This window comes from Pogoniulus pusillus, chromosome 8 (genome assembly GCF_015220805.1).
Source record: "Pogoniulus pusillus isolate bPogPus1 chromosome 8, bPogPus1.pri, whole genome shotgun sequence".
In the NCBI taxonomy this organism is placed as follows: domain Eukaryota; kingdom Metazoa; phylum Chordata; class Aves; order Piciformes; family Lybiidae; genus Pogoniulus; species Pogoniulus pusillus.
This window is the reverse complement of record NC_087271.1, coordinates 26,784,099-26,803,265: the sequence shown is the minus strand read 5'-3', so window position 1 is coordinate 26,803,265 and position 19,167 is coordinate 26,784,099. Positions and strand designations below refer to the sequence as shown.

The following is a 19,167-nucleotide window of genomic DNA, read 5'->3' as shown; positions in this document are numbered from 1 at the left end:
GGCTGAATTTTGAGAAGTTTACTCTACCTTTAATATGCAAATCTCTGCCTAAGACAGCATGTACAACAACTGTGCATTGTTGGCAGGGCAGGAGTCTAAACCATGTGAATAACATATACTTTGTTACTTAAAAAGCAAGAACCTTTCCTCAGCTGCTGTTTTATCACATAACTACTTAAATGTAAAACTCAACACACAAGACAGCTTCTAATTTCACTCTGATTTTGCAGTTGTAGTTTTTATACCTCTCATTAATTTAGCCAGGAAAATGCAGTTTTTAACCAACTAAAGTATGCTTACACTGGAGATTGTCTCGATTTTAGCTATGTGGTCTTAGAAATCAAATTCATCCAACCAAAGTTAGCCCTCCTATAGGACTAGATTGACTAGACCTCCATCTCTTTCTGCCTGGGAGGAAGCCAATATATCATCTTTAAAGTATAATTAGCTTAAGATAATTGCAAGCAAGAATGAGAAGTGGTTTTATACATCTTAGAATTTAATTTTCCTTACTTTTTCAAGAAGCCAACATAATAAAAAGCACATTATCAAATCCCATGTACTATACTCCATAAAATTTCAACTAGTAATTAAGTACTACTGGACCATGATACAGCAAATCCTAGCCTCACACATTGCTGGATTCATTAATGTAGCTTAATTCACTTAGGAGCAATTTAGAGGTAAACAATTTAGAGCAACAAAACAGAAGACTTTCAGTTAAAAGCTTTAAGAAATTCAAAATAACAAATGTTGAAAGAGCATCAGAGTTAACTATGCAGATTTTCTAGGTTTGTTCAGCAGGGGGAAGGAGGAGAGGAAAATAATCAACCGTAGGAAACACGGATTAAGTGATCCAACAAGAAACTTGGTTAATGTCCCAGGAAAAACTGATTCTCCTCTGAAACTTCTTTTGTGGTGTCTGCCTGTTACTTTCCAACTTATCTGCGCATACTTCATATGGAGCACCCTTGTGCATTTACCCCTTTTACCCCTGGTGATAACACCACATACTCCTGGGAATGATTTAAGACACAACAGTAATACTGCAGTCCACAAAACTGTTGATCATCAGGTCAAGACCGGCTGAGAAGAGAGCTCACATGACAGTGAGCCAGGAGCAAACTTAGAGATTGCTGGGAAGTGACCCATCAGATGGGCAGCTCCCATGAGAGAGGAAGGTCATCTTTGTTCCTTTCCCTAGGATCTCTCCCCACCGCGTGTCATGTCAGAGGAAAGAGCACAGCAAGCGAATCAAACAGGACCCAAGTATAGTTCTTAGCACAGGAAAACAGATGGATGCCATGCATAAACATTGCAGCAGCAAATTTAACAGTCAGGGCAGTATGTGAATTCTCTTGGATCTGATTCAAGCAGGATATCAAGGTCATCTCTGTGGAAGGGCCAGCATCCTGCAAATCCCTAGCAGCAAACAGAATTACGGCGAGACACAAAGCCTACCCTGCAAAACAGAGCTGAACTGAAACAAAGAATGTGTTTCCAATGATGCAGAAGTTTGGGAAGAAATATCTGGAATCTCCACCATATACACCAAGTTAAAAACCAAACCAAAACAAGATGAGTAGGTAAATATCCAAAATGACAAACATTCAAACACCAGAATCTTTAGACCTTTTGCATCTCCCTTCCCAACAGCTACTTGTCAGGGTAGAAAATGTAATATAAATCAGATTAGCTTTGCTATTTTGGTCCCAAAAGTGCAGATGGAGCATATGCCTGCAAACAGTAATGTTATCCATATTACTGCAGTGCCTGAAGACCCCAATCAGACACAGGCCATTGAACACTCAGGGAAAATTTTCCAAGGAAACTCCTGCCAAAAACAGTTTAGCATGCAAACTGGAGGGGAAATGCAACCTGTGGATTTAAATAAACCAGCAGAGATCATAGAATCAACCAGGTTGGAAGAGACCTCCAAGATCATCCAGTCCAACCTATCACCCAGATAACCAGAGAGGAAACATTACAATACAGAGATCAATGCACAGGTATGGTCAATTTTAACAGCACCTTGCAGAAAACTGTTACAAGCATGTACTGAATGCTTTTGCTTAGTTGAAACCTGAAAGTTACATTTTGCAAAACAGTTCTCTTAATCTTTGGATTAGATTTTTAAGAAACAAAATAGTGAAGCTTTGGAGTTTAGTTGTCCACCTGCTTACTCTGAACGAACTCACGATCAGCTTTAGTAGTAAGAACATTGCCTCATATTATACAAATACCATTTAGACCACAGAATTTCACCGAAGGCTTCAACTGGCTTGTGATCTCTGCTGACTGGAGGTTGTAGCCAGCCCAGAGGCACAGGAAATCTCTTTTGTTCACAGTAAATACACAGCACACACCAAAAAGTGAAAAAGTGGAGGAAACAGATTTCTAGATTCCATGCTTAGCCCTCACTGTATGAGCCCACCATAAACAGACTTAAGTTCTTCCACGTTAAGCCTACACAGTTCAAATTGTACTGACAAAGTCCATCTCCACAATCTTCTTTAAAAGTTCCACTTTGTTAACAGCAGAAGGCATAATCCCCTGTAAAGTGCAAGGGAAACTAAACAAATGAAGTAAGTTTTCCTTTCTCTTTGCTTTAAAATACCCTGTGCAGTTTTGGGAGTTACCTGTACCCCCACATGGCTAGAAATTCACCAGACTAACTCAGCTGGCTGGAAGTTGGGAGATGAAGCTGTATTTGTAGCTTGGCATAATTTACAAGCATATATATATATACACAATATATATACACAGATATTTACAACAATATACAGTAATGTACAAGTTAAAGGTAATACAGAGACAGAAAACTGCTCCTCACCAGCAGAGGCTCACAGGAGGGCTTTCAAAGCAACATCTCACCTTCTCTCAACCCCTTCCCTTATCTCAGAATCCCTCTTGCATGCAGGGTGAGCTGGGAAAGGTCAGCAAGAGGCACCGAGGACTGGATGATCTTGGAGATCTCTTCCAACCTGGTTGATTCTATGATTCTATGAAGTTCCACAGATACAGGGAGAGGAGTTAATATGTCAAGCAGGCAGCCACAGACTGACCTTATCTTTGTGTGGTTGTTTTTATATGCCTCTGCAGAACAAATGGGTAATATAGACATCACCATTACTTTCTTTTCACAGCCAACCATCTAATTTCTCTCATTAAAATATCCCAATTAGCCTCAAACCAACACAACTTGTCAGAGGAGGGTATCAACATTGTACAGAATCTCCTTCTCATTGCTGTTGCATTTATCATACAGCAACAGGTATGGTGACAGGTACATTGTTTTTCAATCACGCAAAACCCAGCACTTCTCTGCAGTACTTTGTTGAATAACATCTGTCGCAATCATAAAAGATCAATGGCTGATACACTCAAAGTTAGGGAGTTCAACACAGCAACTACATAAATAGTAATGCCTCTTTAAATCTAGTAATTGGCAAGGTGGCCTGTGGCTACCATAGTAACAAGCAATAACTGTTTTCTTCCTAGAAATGCCAACACTTTGCTCTCCAGAAAGAGGCAAGGTAAGCTACCAGCAAGCAGAGACAACAAAGGCTGAAGTTTCAGCTTCCCATCCGCTGTGCTACCACCTGGTTAAAAATCCATACCTAGAGCAGAATTTGGTTTTAGGGTTTGGTTGTTTCCACATAGGCTACTGACTGAATAAATGAGAGATTCGGGACAAACTTAAGAGAAAGGAGGAGGGTGTCGGCAAAGAATTTGTGTTTTCAGGAAGGAATGAGCTGGATGTCATATCAAAACATACACTTTAGTCTGAAATTCCTCAAGTTTTTACCATAGCATCACATTAAAAACTTACGCACCACTAAGTATCCTGAGCCAAACACTTAAACAGTCTTATGGGATGTCTGAGAAAGTCCAAACTGCCTAATCTTCACATATCTGTTTCACTTTTTATCCCTGCACCTGCCTGTATTAACAAGATTAAGAATTAAGCTGGTAAAGGGCTGTCTGTTAAGGAATACCAGTTTATCTGTTGATTTAATCATCAGAATTACAACCAATGGAGCTCCAGGCCTGGGCAAAGGGAGGTGCTATAATTCAGACGGTACAATGAAGGCCCCACAGAAGTCATGCTTGCAGTAGGCTGTGTCAGCAGACTGTGCTAGAGAAGACCATTGGGAGGAGGAAAGAGACACCGGAGTTTTCTTGCAAAGGGACAGTCTTATTTAACCATTAGGGCCAGAAGGAAGATTTTGCATGTGATCTCTCTACATAGTCAAATAGATTCTGTCTTCTGGATCACCAGCAGATCCCATCTTAGACATTCTAAGAGTGTTTAAAAAGGAGGGCACATGCTCATCATATTTGTGAAGGCAGAATTCCATCCATGGAGCTCGAACCTCCTTATTCCAAGTTACTATTTAACTCTCAACTGCATCAGTGATATCTGCTTAAAGAAGTTTGTTACCGCCTGTCCCCAAGCAGAACAAGTGAGTCCAGGGCAGCTTCTGCACTACACAGTCTTTGCTTTATTTATAAGCATATTTATTTGTAAGCTGCCACAACCTATGTGCCCATGAAAGAAAATTCAAAGGCCATTTGTGTACCACAGACTCCTTAAGAGGGAATGAATGAAAAAGGGAAAACAGTACAGCAAAATAAGTTGACTTTAAAGCTGAACACACAAGAAAGTGATAGGAATTGTCTTCAAGGAGGCAGAAGAATGTTTATTATCTGGGGACTGTTCTGAAGCTTTGGAATTTATTTGTTTTGTTGATATGATGAAGGCAATTGCTATGAGAAACTATCCCAAAGTTTGGGATAATCAACACCTTCTTAGAAGACGAGGCTGAAAAAGAAACAAGCATTCACGGGTTTGTTTACTGAAAGCAACAGAGTGCAAATGTATTCAACATATACACAGAATGGATTCAAGGCAGACAGCACATGAAGCTGAAACAAACACTTTCAAGCTAGGCACAGGAGAGCGTCTCCCTGCCGGTGACAACACTGCAAGGAAACAAACACCGTTTGTTCTCAACTGCCTGCACTTCCGCCTCCTCCCCTTTCATTCAATACTTGGTGCTAGTGATGCTTCCTCCATCTCCACAACATGCTGCTTGCAAATACTTTTCTCCAGCCTGTTTTCCTCACCGAGATACACATATGATCACACGGTAAGTTTATGCTTATATTTGCTGGCATGAAGGGGGAAAAACCTCTATCAAATAGGTCACTTCATTAGCAAACGCTATTAAACGTTAAATATAATTGTATGAAGCGTGTGGATCTTGGGTAAATTCAGCAGGGGAGTGTGTGCTTAAGGAGCAAATGGGACAGCTGTGTACCTCTGCGACCTTTGCTTTAAAAACAGTAAATGCTACACAGTCAGGAAAAGAAAAGAACCCCACGTTTTGTCCTTCGTACTGGAAGTCCGTTGTCGCCCAAATGCCGTTGCTCCTGAAGGAATTCAGCTCAGATGAAAGTCAGCCGAGACAAACCAGAGCCCCTCACCCCCCTCGTATTATTTGGTACACAGTTCCCGGTAGCAAGCAGTTCTGACAATGCAGAGAAAGAGGAAAAGAATGGCAGAGGGAAGCAGAGCACAGCTGCACGTTGCAGAATCTCTCCATATTAATCTGCCAAACAAAGCCAGTATTCAAAAAGAGACAACAAAAGGTGCAACAGGACCACATCAAATCCATGCCTCTGAGCAGCGAGGGGCTCTCTAACAATGCATTCAAGCAACAGATAGAGATTTACCTTCCAAATGCAGGCCATGTTCTTTCTCTATCCTTCCTACCACAGAGCAGCAGGATTCTACTTTGTGAGCAGCAGTTCCAGTGTCAGGCAAAAGGCTGGTAGAGCTGCAGAACTGCTAGAGCCTACATTCCTGTATATCCAAATAAGGGTACCACGCATCCAGGATCCGTTAGTCATATTAGTCTTTTTATGCCCCGTCCGTTCCACCCATCAGCTCCTGCCACTGGCTGGGAGCCAGCCCGGTACCTCCCCTCCGTCACATGACCGGGTTTGATTCATGGCTCCAGCGTGGATTTCTCTGCGCTCCCGCACGCTGCTCTACGTGCAAACGGCAATCTCTACTTTGCGGCTGGTTTGCAGTGCCTGCAAGCCAGGCTGCGTGTTAATAATTAGTCCCTGTGCAACTCTCTTACGTGTTCTCTGGAGAGAGTTGCTGCCCGTTGGTCAGAAAAGTAGAAACTCACTAATTACTTGGGCTCTAAAAACGCTTACGCTGCTTGTTAGTGTGAAGCATCGTTTTAGATTCAGCCCACTTCATTGTCCAGCAAGCTTCCCTTTGTCTGAAAGCTGCAACTGCTTCCCAACAAGAGACGGTATCAGCAACTAATACAAATATCCCACCAGAGAAGCTTGTGTTGTGCTGTGTCTGTCTGTATGTGCAAAGGGCTGGTGTACATCACAGGGAATGGAAAGCGTGGGTTGATTTGTAGTACTTTTAACTCACGCAGGTCTGATAAAAACTCTCAGCACTTTCTTTAGACTTTCCTACGCTGCAGATTAATGTATTTAGCTGTTGAATAAACCACTTTACATCATCTCATCAAATTCTTATTCTTCTCTTACATAGAATACTACATGTGTTATAAAAGTTTCACTTCACATTTGTCATAGTCCTGCAGTTTCTACCCTTTACACTTCCACACTACTTGTTACTACATTTCCGAACCTTTTGCATTTTCGATACATGGAGCCTTTCCTGTATTCCTTCTGCGGTACGTTACTTCACTTCTGCAGCTTTAATACACACCAAACTCTTCCCCTCCCTTAGTAAATTCCTTGTAATGGATGTATTTGTTCTCCCCGTAGCAGCTCAGGGTACTAGTCTGCATGCAGCTAATGCGCATGAGTTAATGTTAGGAAATTGCTTACCACACAGCTGCTTACTACGTGGAATCCATAAGGGGTTAGTACTGTACTGCACATTTAATAATCAATGCCGTTCCCTGCCTGGCAAGCCTCTCCTGTCCAGGTGCAATCCCTCAAAACAGTAAATAGGTTGGAACTACAGGAATTAGCTGTCCTCACTTCTTAGGAGGGGTAAACCATCCCCAAGAGCACAACAGGAAGAGGCTGGGGAGGCTTTCTCCCACTCACACCCCTTGTTGCCTTCCAGTACACTTCCGAAGAAGATGACTATTTGTGCCTCGCCTTTCAAAGGTCAGACATTTCAGTATGTCCAAAGCATAGAGGGATTTCCAGTGAATGATGGTTCCCAAGGAAATAGAGACCTGGGTAGGTGTCTTGCTTTAAGCATTTCTTACTAAATATCACATCAGACAAAATATGGTGACCTTTAACTTTTAGACTTCTTATAAATGGACATTTTATCTTAAAGATACTTCATTACTACACCGCAGCAGCAGAATTCCTTCCTTCCTTCCTCCCTCCATGACTCATCACAATCCAAACACTTCATGTTCACCTGCCTGCTGGGATGCTGGTGCAACACCTTCTTAAGGATGTAATAAAAGCACTTTCTTAGATTGTCCAACAGGTAGCTACAGCCCCTCTAGGTTTTCTTAGTCAACTAGATTTTCTGGAATACTGAAAGTGCTTTAAGTTTCCATGAGTTGGTCACAGTGTGTAGCAGGTCCCACATTTCCTGTTGACCGATCCAAACAACAGGGACCCCTGAAGCAGTAGCTGTCATTTCAGAAAATGCACTGCTGATGTTTACAAGTGAGCCCTGTGAAACTCTGTGTTTGTTCTCTGCATATGTAGGCAAAATTTGTTTTTTTTTTTCTTCCAGAACTTAATTTAGAGACAACCCAAACTCATGCCTGTCAGACAAATTAAGGAGGGATGTGAGATTCTACTTTATTTGCTCCTGAGGACAGGAACTAATGGCAAGATTCTAGCTGAGACCACCATAAAAAGCAGCAGAAAGCCCAGGCGCAGACCGAGCTAATTTCACCTTGGAGAAGCTACATGAAAATATGCATCCATCAAATGTGAAAAGCGAACACTGTAAACATCTTTTCCTTGAGCCTCATGAGATGTTTTACATGAGCTTAATATGGTCTTGAAATCACTTTTAGGTCAAACAGCTCAAGTAGATTTCAGCTGTGTTTGCAACTTTCAGTCGTAAATTAACGCAGTTGTTGATACTTGGTAGGGATATCAAAGGCAGTACGAAACTGCCTTTCAAGTTTAAGTCATTGCTGACAGGCTACAAAAAGTCACCACCTCGAGTTCTGCAAACAAAGACTATGCATCTAGTTCAAACTCCCCCAATACATTCCTATGGAGATGCAAATCTGGGGGAAAGGCAGTAACCCTTTTCAATTCTAGGTCTTAAATCTAATTCCATCACAATAAATCAAACCTTTCTGGAGAAAGCCGATTAAACTTGAATCTGCAAAGGTTACCCCAGCTACATAACACGTACAGCTTCTCTGCACTGCTAATACGGCTGGTTACGCTGGGATCCTCCATGCCACAAACATTGCTAGGCTGCTTTGTTAGCTAAACGGACATCATGTGGCTGATGAAGCTACAATTTCACCTATGATAAAAACGTCAAAGACAAACCTTTGCAAATAGGTAACAAACTTAAACAGATTTTTTTTTTTAGACCCATACTCTGTGTTTTAAAAACGTGTGCTTAGAAAGTCTGGAAACTACCAGATTCGGTTGAAACAGACACTGGCCCGTTTGATAAAAGTGTGCCAAAAGGAAGCATCTATTTTTGTACTCGCTGCCAATACAAAGGTTTGTCAGACAGAAGCGAAACAAAGTGGCACTTTTCACCCTTCAGGTGCAACTCGAGTCGATAGCAGAGTAACAGATCTGCTCTGTTGTTCTGTATCAGGTTTTCCTTACCTCATGTAATTCACCATTAGAAGCAATATAAGCTACTTGGCAGCCCAATGGCATGACAAAAGTAGAAGATGAAGCGATAGAAAGACAGCAGCCTATAATTTGAACAGGAAGTCTTATCAGGTTGTGTAATTTTAATTTAAACCTTTCCTGAGCCTGACTTTGCAGTTAAGAGAAAAGGCTAAATCAAGGTCATGTGCTTCATTTCCAAGATTACACTCTTTCAAATCCAGAAGCTGAGAACACATAGATCCTCAGACAGTCTGAATTCTGCCTTTACTTTTCAGAATATCCTTAAGGCTTAAAACAAGCAGGCCATATACATTAGTGCAAGAGTCCATTGGATGTATTGCTCTACCCAGCTCCCTTCTCAACACAGGTCATCTGTGCCTTACTCAGCTGCAGGACAGCCATGTCACATTTTAAAACCAAACCAAAACAAACAAGAGGTTTAATTGTGGAATACTTCTGCACTGGCAGGAGACAAGTTGCTCAGCACTATTAATGCTATTAGGAATTCAGCTCATCACCCCACTGTCATTCAGTGTCATGGTAACAGTTAAGCACAGCCACACAGCACTTTCAAAACTTGCAGGTTCCTGAGCGCCCCCCAGCCCCTTTCCACCACACAGACACATACATACCCAAATCCATGCCTCCTAACTTTCTTTCAACTAAGAAAGTACTCCATAAAATCAAGTGCTGACCAGACCTAGGGGGAAAAAAATTCCCTCTACTTTCTAACACAAGGCAAATCTTTGAACAAGGTAAATTCTATGCTATATCTACAGGGCATAGTCTGTTCTATATGACTTTCGTACAAAGCAAAGGAAGTTGTGAATAATATTTATAATTTAAAAGAAAACCTAAAACACACAACATTTAAAAATGTCTGAACATTCAGAGACTGAAAAAGCTGTCAAAGTTCCTGGAAGCCAAGCAAAGCAAACCCTACACACCAGTAATCTTTTCAGAATGTCGTAATTTCATTTTCAATCCAAACTCATTTGGGAATGTCAGATGACTGGTTTTGAAAATGCTTATCACATTCATTTTACACTGAACTACAAATTGCTATATTTTATAGCAATGGAAAAGTGCACGTCCTGTCTGTTATCTGCAAATTCGTTTCCACAGGAAAAAATGGAATTTAAACCATGGCAGGGTGTGTGGGGGGGGGGAGGTGCTCAAAGAAGAATACTGCATGTATTGCCAGGCAGCTTGCTTTAATTAAATGGGCTAAACAACTCTGAGGAGTGTTACAGCCATTTGTGCCACCAGCTGTTTTGCCTGTATAAAAGTCATAAAATAGACTTATAGCTTATTGTAGTCTCCAGGAGTAAAACTACCAATAATACTCTGAAGGGCATTCAAAATCTATGTGAAGTGTTAGAGGAATCATTGTGGTTTAAAGGTCACGTTGCTGACTAGAGAATATGGTTAGTTGACAGGCATTTTTTTTTTTGCCAGTTCCTTAGCCAAGGATGTGTTTGTTAGTGTTACATTTTCACGTTCTTTGCTCCTATTGTCAATGCCTCCCACTCTCTGCTATAACAGAATTCTAACATCACAAAAACATGAACATTTCACACTTAGCTACACCCACATCAGTTTGCCCCCTAAATAGGATTTTATCTTGGAGAACACAGCTGTTCATATAGAAGGAGCTTAGGAAGAGGAACCAGCAACAACTTCCATCACAGTACGGAAGGTCCTAAATTGGAACAAAAAAATTAAATCCAGTAGTTCAGCTTAGGAGAATGCCCTCTCCTGAATTGCAGAAGCAAAGGCTGTTCCCTGCTGTGCTTCCTGCAAAGATCCAGTCAGCTATTGATTTTATGGGCTAAGTTATTATCCAAACTGCCTGTCTTTTGGGGAAAAAAAAAACAAACCACCACACTAAACCCATCCCAATCCTTTCCCAAGGCATTATCTAATGTTTCTTTGCACTTTAAAGGAAAATCTTAAAAGCACAGCAGTAAAGGCAGATTTAATGCAGTGAGTGAGCTAGTTTTGTTTGGGGAAGGGGGAGAGAAGCATGAGGAAGATGGGGGTTGTTCAGGATAAAGGATTTTACCACTCTCATGTGACGTATCTAGAATGGCTCAGCCCCAGCACTGTCAGATGGAGCAACACCTTGCTCAACAGCATCCTCCTGTAAATTATACCATCATAAAACTCTGAATCCCAAAACCCAACTTGCCCTTCATGGAAAATAAATCAATCCATTCATTTGCATTTGGGGAATGATACAGGAACTTGAGTATCCTGTTTTGGTCAGGGATGGATGAGTGGGTGAAGAACAGGAACCTATCCTTAGTTTACAGGCTGGAAAATACAGACATAGGGGAAAGAGCCCACAGCACTTGCTTTGCCTACTCGATGTCCTGTGCATTATCCTTTGAGGCACCATGGAAACCTCACAGCTGTCAGCAATCTCTGAGGTTTCTTGGAGGTCTTACCCTGGTTCTGCCAGTTACAGGGCTCTGAGTGGGTACAGTAACAGCCTCTGCCCATTAGGCTCTGCCATTCATAGTACTCCAGAGGGATGTGCAATTGCACCAGGGACAACAGATTCTCTACTCCGCGTTTTCTTAAGAGACAGAAGGAGCAGCGTGACAGCCAGGACAGAGTCCAGGACAGAGGCTGCACAGGAGCAGGGTCCAGAAAAGTAAGGCAGGTTTGGCCTGTGGTCTAAAACCTTCCAATTCTAAATAAAACCATCACAATAACAAGTTACAAGGAGTCAAAAGGGTTTTTTTCTAGTCTCAGTCTCAAGTTGTAGTGTCCTTTGTAGTTTCAGGTTTTCAACAGAAAGTTAGAAATGGGTCCAATTCTGAAAATATTTTAGCTGCACCAGCTCTGCCAAAGCTAGCAGCACATGAAGGATATAAACTAGCAGCAAGTGTAACTTGTGCTCTTGTTCCATTGAGCATTATGAAGGAGCATTATTTTAGCATTCTATAAATGTGTCTGCTACATAATGACAGTGATTTTTAGGAATAAAAAAGTGTTTCATGGATTTTTTTTGTTTCCTCTCTTGGATGTGTTTTACTCACCACTCCAATGTTCAGACATGCAGGAAAGAAATATTATTTATGTAACAATAAAATATTGCTTAGTTTTCTGGTAAGAGAGGTATTATATTTAGAAATATACAGAGACAGGCAGAAAATATAATCCACATATTTCTGGTTTTTTTTAAACCCCATTCTGTGCTTCTCAAGTTGCAAAAACAATTGGACTATCATACCAAAAATCCAACTCTAACTACTTACATTAAAATTCGCTCAGTGAAACTCCCTTCTTGATTATTTAAGGTCTTATCTAGCTACAGTAAAAGCTACTTAGAGATCTTAAATCACAAGCTTTACTCCTGTGCATGCAAATAAACTGATACCTTGCAGCCCTCTATCAAACTCCCACTCTTTTTGAAAGCTTTTAGAGGGACTAGCCACCCATCATGCTGTGTCCTGATGTCAACAGATTTTGGATCTAAAGATGCAAAGATCCATTGGATCTAAAGGGAAGAAAACCTCTACCTTGCTATTGAAGCTACTTTCACCCATGAAAATAGCCAGCAGCAAACGTTGCTGTAGTTTGAAGAGTCCATCTCAAACTATGAACATTAATTCTCTATAACAAGACCTTTGTATCCTCTGAAACATCTGATAGCTGCCATAGCAGTGTTTCAATAGTATTCCATGCATGTTTTTAATTAACAGAGGCAACAGCACAAATTCCTTACCGACAACGAGGTTGCCTCTGACAGTTTTCTACACTGTTGTGTAATGCTGAACTAGAAAATGAAAAGATGCTGTTAAAGGGATTTAGAGTGCTTAATGATTTAAGAGAACTTCCAGATGTTGCTTATTGGAACAAACAGCACCCCTGAATTTAATGGTTTAGGATTCCAAACGCATTAATTGAATTACGCTCCAATGATATGATTGATAACACGCAACTGAAGTTGTAACCTGAACACAAAACACACAGCTTGGTCATAAAGAAGTTTTAAATTAGATCTTTGCTTTATGGGGTGATTAGTGGGGGATGTTTTGTTTGCTCTGGGGGGAATTCTGTTGAGGTTTTTTTGTTTGTTTGTCAGTTTTATTGTTTGGGGGTTTTGTTGGGCTTGGGTTTTGTTTGGAGCGCAGGATCCTCCCTCCCTTTTCTAGTTCAAAAGATGGGAAAGTGAGAGTCAATTAACATTACATCAATATGCTGTTTCTTACAGGATCACTGCTTCACTTACTGGGGAGGAAAAACAAAAATAGAGAGAGAGCAAATGAGAAATAGTTTTAAGGAAAAACTGCAGCAGCAGTGTGATGATTTAAATCATTGAAATCAGCTGTGAAGAGGTGCTTTCTGAACTTGTCTCTAACAGAAACCCTCTCCAGTGCTCTCTGAATTAATAGCCAGGCACTAGCATTATTTCCCTGTATTTTTCTAGACTCCCTTTTGGAATCCGTAAGGGCTTATTCACTGATGCACTGGGTACTTTCATCTGCAATTGAGGTAATAAGAGTTATTTTTTGGAGCATATTAATTGACACATAATGCTAAACACTCAAAAAAAAATATCTTATGAACCCTACATTTGACAGTGGTATAAATAGACTCTATTTTTTCTGTGGCTTATTTTCTTTCCTATAAAACAGTAATAATTTTTAATGTGGATATGTCATATTAAAGTAAATGCCATAAGAGTGTCCATTAGGAAATTAGGCATCATGTGTTCAGGAAATACTTTCAGTGTTATGAAGTAACGTGTGGCATAGGGCCACACTTGGGCAAGGAAGAGCAAAAGGAATACTGAATAGCTGCTCTCCACCTGCATCTGAACAATCTGTGCACATAAACAAATCAAAAGCATTAGAACAAAACCCATGTTATTTAAAACTATGGATAATGCTTAGAGGAAATTTGTCTAAGACTGCAGAGATAATCAGCTTAGCATTTTGAACTTTTTTATATCTACATCTGTTATTTAATACCATTTTTATTCCATTATCACAGAAATTAAAGGCACAAAGTCCATATCTCCAGCCACTGCAGCGACACTGGCTCCCAGTAAGGTTTTGTAGCTTCCATGACCATCCAAGGCATCACTCTTCCAAAACCAACAACTCACTGTCCTAGAAGGCTAATAGACCTACTAGATGTCCTGGCTTGTCCCACCCTCCTGCTGATGGAGGAAGCAAGGCCAGGAGGAAATCAAAGGCTTGGGCCATTATGTCCCCAACCAAAGTGACAAAGAGGTACCCACAGGGGTTCAGGTACTTGTTGGTGTCTTGCCCAAATAAGGGTGAGCAAGCCCTGGTTTCACCTAATATGAGCAGTTTTGCAAATGCCATTTTGATTGGTGAATCTCTGTGGCCAAAGGAGCCTTTACACTCAATATAAATTGAGCTAAATTACAAGCAGTATTGCTGATTCTGCCTGCCTCTGCCTTGCTGCCTCTGCCTCACTGCTCTTGGAAAACGTGTTCTGCTCTGCCTCATGCTTCAGACCAGCTTAGCCCTGATATTTTGGGCTTGAACTACCCAGAAACTTAAGCGCCTCAGGTTTCCCAGGAGAAGGCATTTAAGTGCCTCATGACATGGCAAGAAGTGCCACCAACATTGTGCTCTCTGCACATCTGCAAGAGATCCTGCCTGCACCTCTGCAAACCTCCATGCCAAGAGGAACCAGGATCATGTCACAGATTGTCTGCCTCTTTCCCAGCACCCTGAGAAGTTCTAGAAGCCTTTCAACTGCTGAGCAGTTCCAACACTGCCATGGAGGAGCCAGGGACTATCTTGAAATTTCTACTCCACCACAGTGAGTAGCACAGACTTTCCCTAGGGCTCCAGGCTACCTATTTGTAAGTGGGGCAAAGCCATTTGGTGGCTGAACTTTTCCAATACTCCTAAATAAATGAATTGCCCATAAGCATCCTTGTGAAGATTTTCCTGTCCAAATTAGAACACCAATTTAACTAATTAGTATATGGTTGTGGGCAGGGCTTTCCAGAAATAAAATTAACTACATATTTCATAATTTCTGCCTTGTTAATTGCTCCAACTAAATCACTCACGTGAAACAGATGCTTTTAGACCTGGAGTACAAGACAAAAACCTTGCTGCTATCATATATCAGGGAAAAGGCAGACAAGATCATGTTCAGCGATAAACCCTAATCTAGTTACTGATGACTGCTGAATCTACCAACTCTGCCATTTCATGGGATACAGCTTAGAGTGATACTATCAATATATCCTTTTGCAATTAGAAGGTACAGAAAGAACATGTCATTGCTATGCTGTCTTTGAGAAGAAGAAAACAAAAAAGGTGAAATCGAACCTCCCACATAATTCTCAGAGTCCAGATAACTTAAGAAACAAGAAGGCTCAGAGTAAATCCATGTGATTTAATGGTCCAAATAAAGTCCATGCACTGGTACCTGAACAGACAAGTGGTCTGTTTGTCAATCTGGATGATTTATGACTTCCAGTGATCATGATGTTTTGTTAAGTCATTTTTATAACTTTTGGAAAGGCATTAAGTCCTCTGTTAACAGTTTCCTCAGACTAAAAGTGGAAACTGTTATATGCCTATTATAGTCATAAACCACAAAAATCTGGTGGTGTGACTAGTTTTAAAAGCCCATTTTTTTTTAGCAATTGAATCTTGCCATACATCACTCTAAGCCACTGAGAGACTTTATTGACTCAGTGGTCTTTGGTGTGAAATACCAGGTTTTCTGAGGTAATTAAATCTGCAGTTTTCACTGGAAGTTGTCTTTCTCCAGGAGAAATTTACCATGTCTTCAGTCACACAATCATTTGCAAGCCTTCATAACTATAATTCTTCCTTCACTACAACTTAATGGTGTCTGTAAATATATTAATAAATCTGTACTGAAACTTCTGACAATACAACCCTGTAGTCACAGCCTATAACCCAGTAGCAAAGACATCAGATCTTAAAGCCAGACACAACCAAGAACTTCTGAGTTAAATGTGTTATTAATGCATATTTTTAAACGTTAACATGCCAGACAAGAGTTTTCATGCACCAATATTTTGAAGGGAATTATCAGCATATCACAGAATCAGGCAGGGTTGGAAGGGACCACAAGGATCATCTAGTTCCAACCCCCCTGTCATGGGCAGGGACACCCTACCCTAGACCAGGTTGGCCAGAGCCTCATCCAGCCTGGCCATAAACACTTCCAGGGATGGGGCCTTAACCACCTCTCTGGGCAACCCATTCTCACCACTCTCATGGTGAAGAACTTCCTCCTCACTTCTGATCTGAATCTAGCTTTGCTCCATTCCCCCTAATCTTGTCACTACCTGATAGCCTAAAAAGTCCTTCCCCAGCTTTGTACTGAAAGGGTACAATAAGGTCATCTTGGAGTGACCTTATCAGTTTCCTATGTCTGTTTTTCTTGATAAGATAGCCATTAGTGTTTGCAAATCAACCTAATTCTCTTGTGACAAAGTGAAAGTAATGTTTTATGAGAACAACAAAAAGGGATTAAGTGTAAAGAGACATATTTTAGACAGAAAACATTTCAAGATTAAAATAACTTCAATCATCCTCAGGTGGGTAACACTTCTTATCCCACTTTCCCCCCAGAGATTTATTAGTAGAACTAGCATTAATCTCTACAAAAACTACAGTAGTTTTGTTAATCCACCAGAAAGCATCAAAGTTAAAAAACAGCCCAGGATTTATCATGCAAACCATGACACAGTTTTGTAACATTTTTATGATTTCAGAAGCCTTCTAGGATTTTCCTTATCAAGATGTGACAGAAGTCTTCCCATAGCTCAGCTGTCTCTTTAAAACACTGCAATATGTGATAAAGAAAATGCTTTATAGTTGGAGATAAACTTGCTGTGCCTGGCTTTCCATTTTAATAACATTTACAGCAGCATTTGGAGAAACTGCAGCCTGAAATTTTACTTGGTCTGAGGAAAAAAAGTACATACTAGGAGCCAAGACTGACTTTGTGCCCGTTTAGACATTTTGTGTGGCAGTCATGTAAGCAAGGAGTCATCAGTAAACAGACTGGCTCAATTTATTCTGGAGTGCACCTGCCAGCAGGATGGCTGCTAACAGCAGCAGGTGTCAGAGCACGTGGACAGCCTAGACTTTATGTGAGACTAAATGCAACACCTGTCTGCAAACACAGAAGTCCTCCATTTTATCCATCTGAAACGAAGTTCTCTTTTGCAGTTAAAAGCTCCTAAAGTAGAGGTGCATCATTTTGGAGTTGCGAGTGTGAGAAATATATGTTTGATCCGATCAATTCGTGGCGAGAGGCCACAGACAGGGAGGAAGGGGGGTTTTGAATGGAGCTGCACTCCTCCTTGCACAACCATCACAAGAGTATACACTTGGCTTAAGAGAACAGCAATACATAATTAGAAACTAGAAATGTTGGTGGAGGAGGGAGGCAGGTGGAAGAGACAGCCTTTGCACATGAGCAAACAGAGGAAGAGTCATACAAAGGACACTACTAGTTTGGGGTTCATGGAAAGGACACTTGAGTAAGACCTCTCACTGCATCACTGAAGACCACCAGAGGGACCACTGGATAAAGAGAGACATGCATGGAAGAGACACCTCCCATTCTTAGAACTGATAAGAAAAACCCAACCTTTTCTTAGAATGAGTAAGGAACACGTAATAGAATAGGATATAAAAAGAGAAAACAAGAGGTGTGCGTTAGGGTAGAGCGGAGTCTCTCCACACACCCAGGCCTCTGCATTGCTTGATTCCTGCAACTCTATTAAAGTCTTATCCTGCATGAACACCACTTTATGCCTGTTAGTTATGACATGAGTAGGAGGAGATTTGATTATGTTCCAGTTTGGGCCACGAGCATACTGGGTTTTGGAGAACAGAATCAACTCCTACCCCTTTCCAGGAGTAAGAATGAGGACACTGCAGACTGACTGGAAGTTTTAAGGAGAAATTCTGTTTACAAGAGCATATATACAAAAGGCAGTCAGGTAGAATAAGTATAAAATCCACTGGGCCCAAATTGGTCTCCTAGAATCCTCCACCCACAGTCAACTTAAGGGTAGGCTGAAACAAGCCCCCCCCAGTCTGGGTCTACAAGGCCTCAGAGGCTCAACTCCCTGCCTGCCAGCTCCCTCCCAAACCAAGATAAGAGTGCGCTGCTCGGAGAAGTGGGAGCAAGAAAGGCAGGATGGAGAAGGGGGAGAGATCAAGTCAGGCACTATGTTTTAAGGTGTGATACCAGAAAAGGAGTAGAATAGCAATGTTACAATATCCTGGGACAAGCAGGTCCATCCCCCTGGGATGGGCTTCTGTCCCTATTGATCTCCTTAAGGGAGACCTGAGATCCCTCAACCTACCACAGGTAATGTTGAACTAATCTCATTGTTTAATTACCTTAGTGAAGTACGAACCCAGAAGTGGATGCCACAAGAGAAATGGCCAGATCCATTGAACTTTGTCCACCATCATATCTATGTGCTTCTTGGTATAAATCACAATCCTTTGAGATCTTTCCTAGGAATGAAGATATAAACCTAACAGTTAGGTGAGGTCATGAACAACCAAGAGGGAAGTGGTCCAGAAGTGCCAGGAAGGACAGCTTTTTAAGTCTGTCACACTCTTTGTATTCTTGGACAACTTCCTTTGCAAATCATACTCATCTACCTTCTCCTGAGAAGAATAAAGAGAATTGCATATTGTGGTGTTCCTATGAAAATCTTAGTCTAATTTAATAGCAACCAGCAAAGAGTTACCCTTTGGGAAACACCAAGAACTGCTCAGTTCCTAAACATGCTACAGAGTGATGTGACTACTCACAGAAGTCAGGATCTGCTCTCCAACATCTTAGGAACACAAGATGTTAAATTTAGTGGCTGATTATACATCATGTGATAAAACCACTAAAAAGGTTTCTTATAGCTCAGGTTTATATTCGCTTGCTCAGTTCTTGTTTCAGGCGGAAATGTAGTTATTGGAATATTTGATTCCAAAGGCACAGATAAATTATCTGCTGTGCTAGTTTGAAGCTAGCTGGGATATTTTGGTGAGAAGAATTACATTATAGGCTGTGAAAAGGAAACAATGGTGATGTCTACTTCACTCATAGGCTTGCTGAGATGTATAAAAACAAGAACAGAGTTGCTCTCTGACTCTGGCAGCCAGCACTTCTCTCCCTAACCTGCTGTCCCTGTAACTAATCCTTCTGCTTTTTAACCCCCCTGGCTGATTCTCCAAAAGCACCTTGAATGCAAGGCAAAGTCTGGAATAAGGTAGAGGGGTGGAAAGAGGGTGGAAGGGTGTCTGGGAGCCC

General features: G+C 41.1%; 1 protein-coding gene across 13 annotated transcripts in view; it reads right to left on the bottom strand.

Moving 5' to 3' along the window:
• Positions 1–19,167, bottom strand: part of ST6GALNAC3 (ST6 N-acetylgalactosaminide alpha-2,6-sialyltransferase 3) — a 295,901-nt gene that overhangs the window by 267,838 nt on the left and 8,896 nt on the right. For 6 of the 13 annotated variants that reach the window (XR_010303108.1, XM_064147848.1, XM_064147847.1 and 3 more), the window contains one exon: positions 18,252–18,371. The exons of 4 other annotated variants lie outside the window; for them this stretch is intronic. Coding sequence is in view for 6 of the 9 variants with exons in the window: in XM_064147848.1 (XP_064003918.1) it covers positions 18,252–18,326 (75 nt within the window). In the remaining 3 variants the exon portion in view is untranslated. Of the gene's footprint in view, positions 1–5,739; positions 6,027–18,251; positions 18,372–19,167 lie in introns of those variants that run through there. 3 more of the 13 variants (XM_064147853.1, XM_064147850.1, XM_064147854.1) reach the window with 3 other exon arrangements.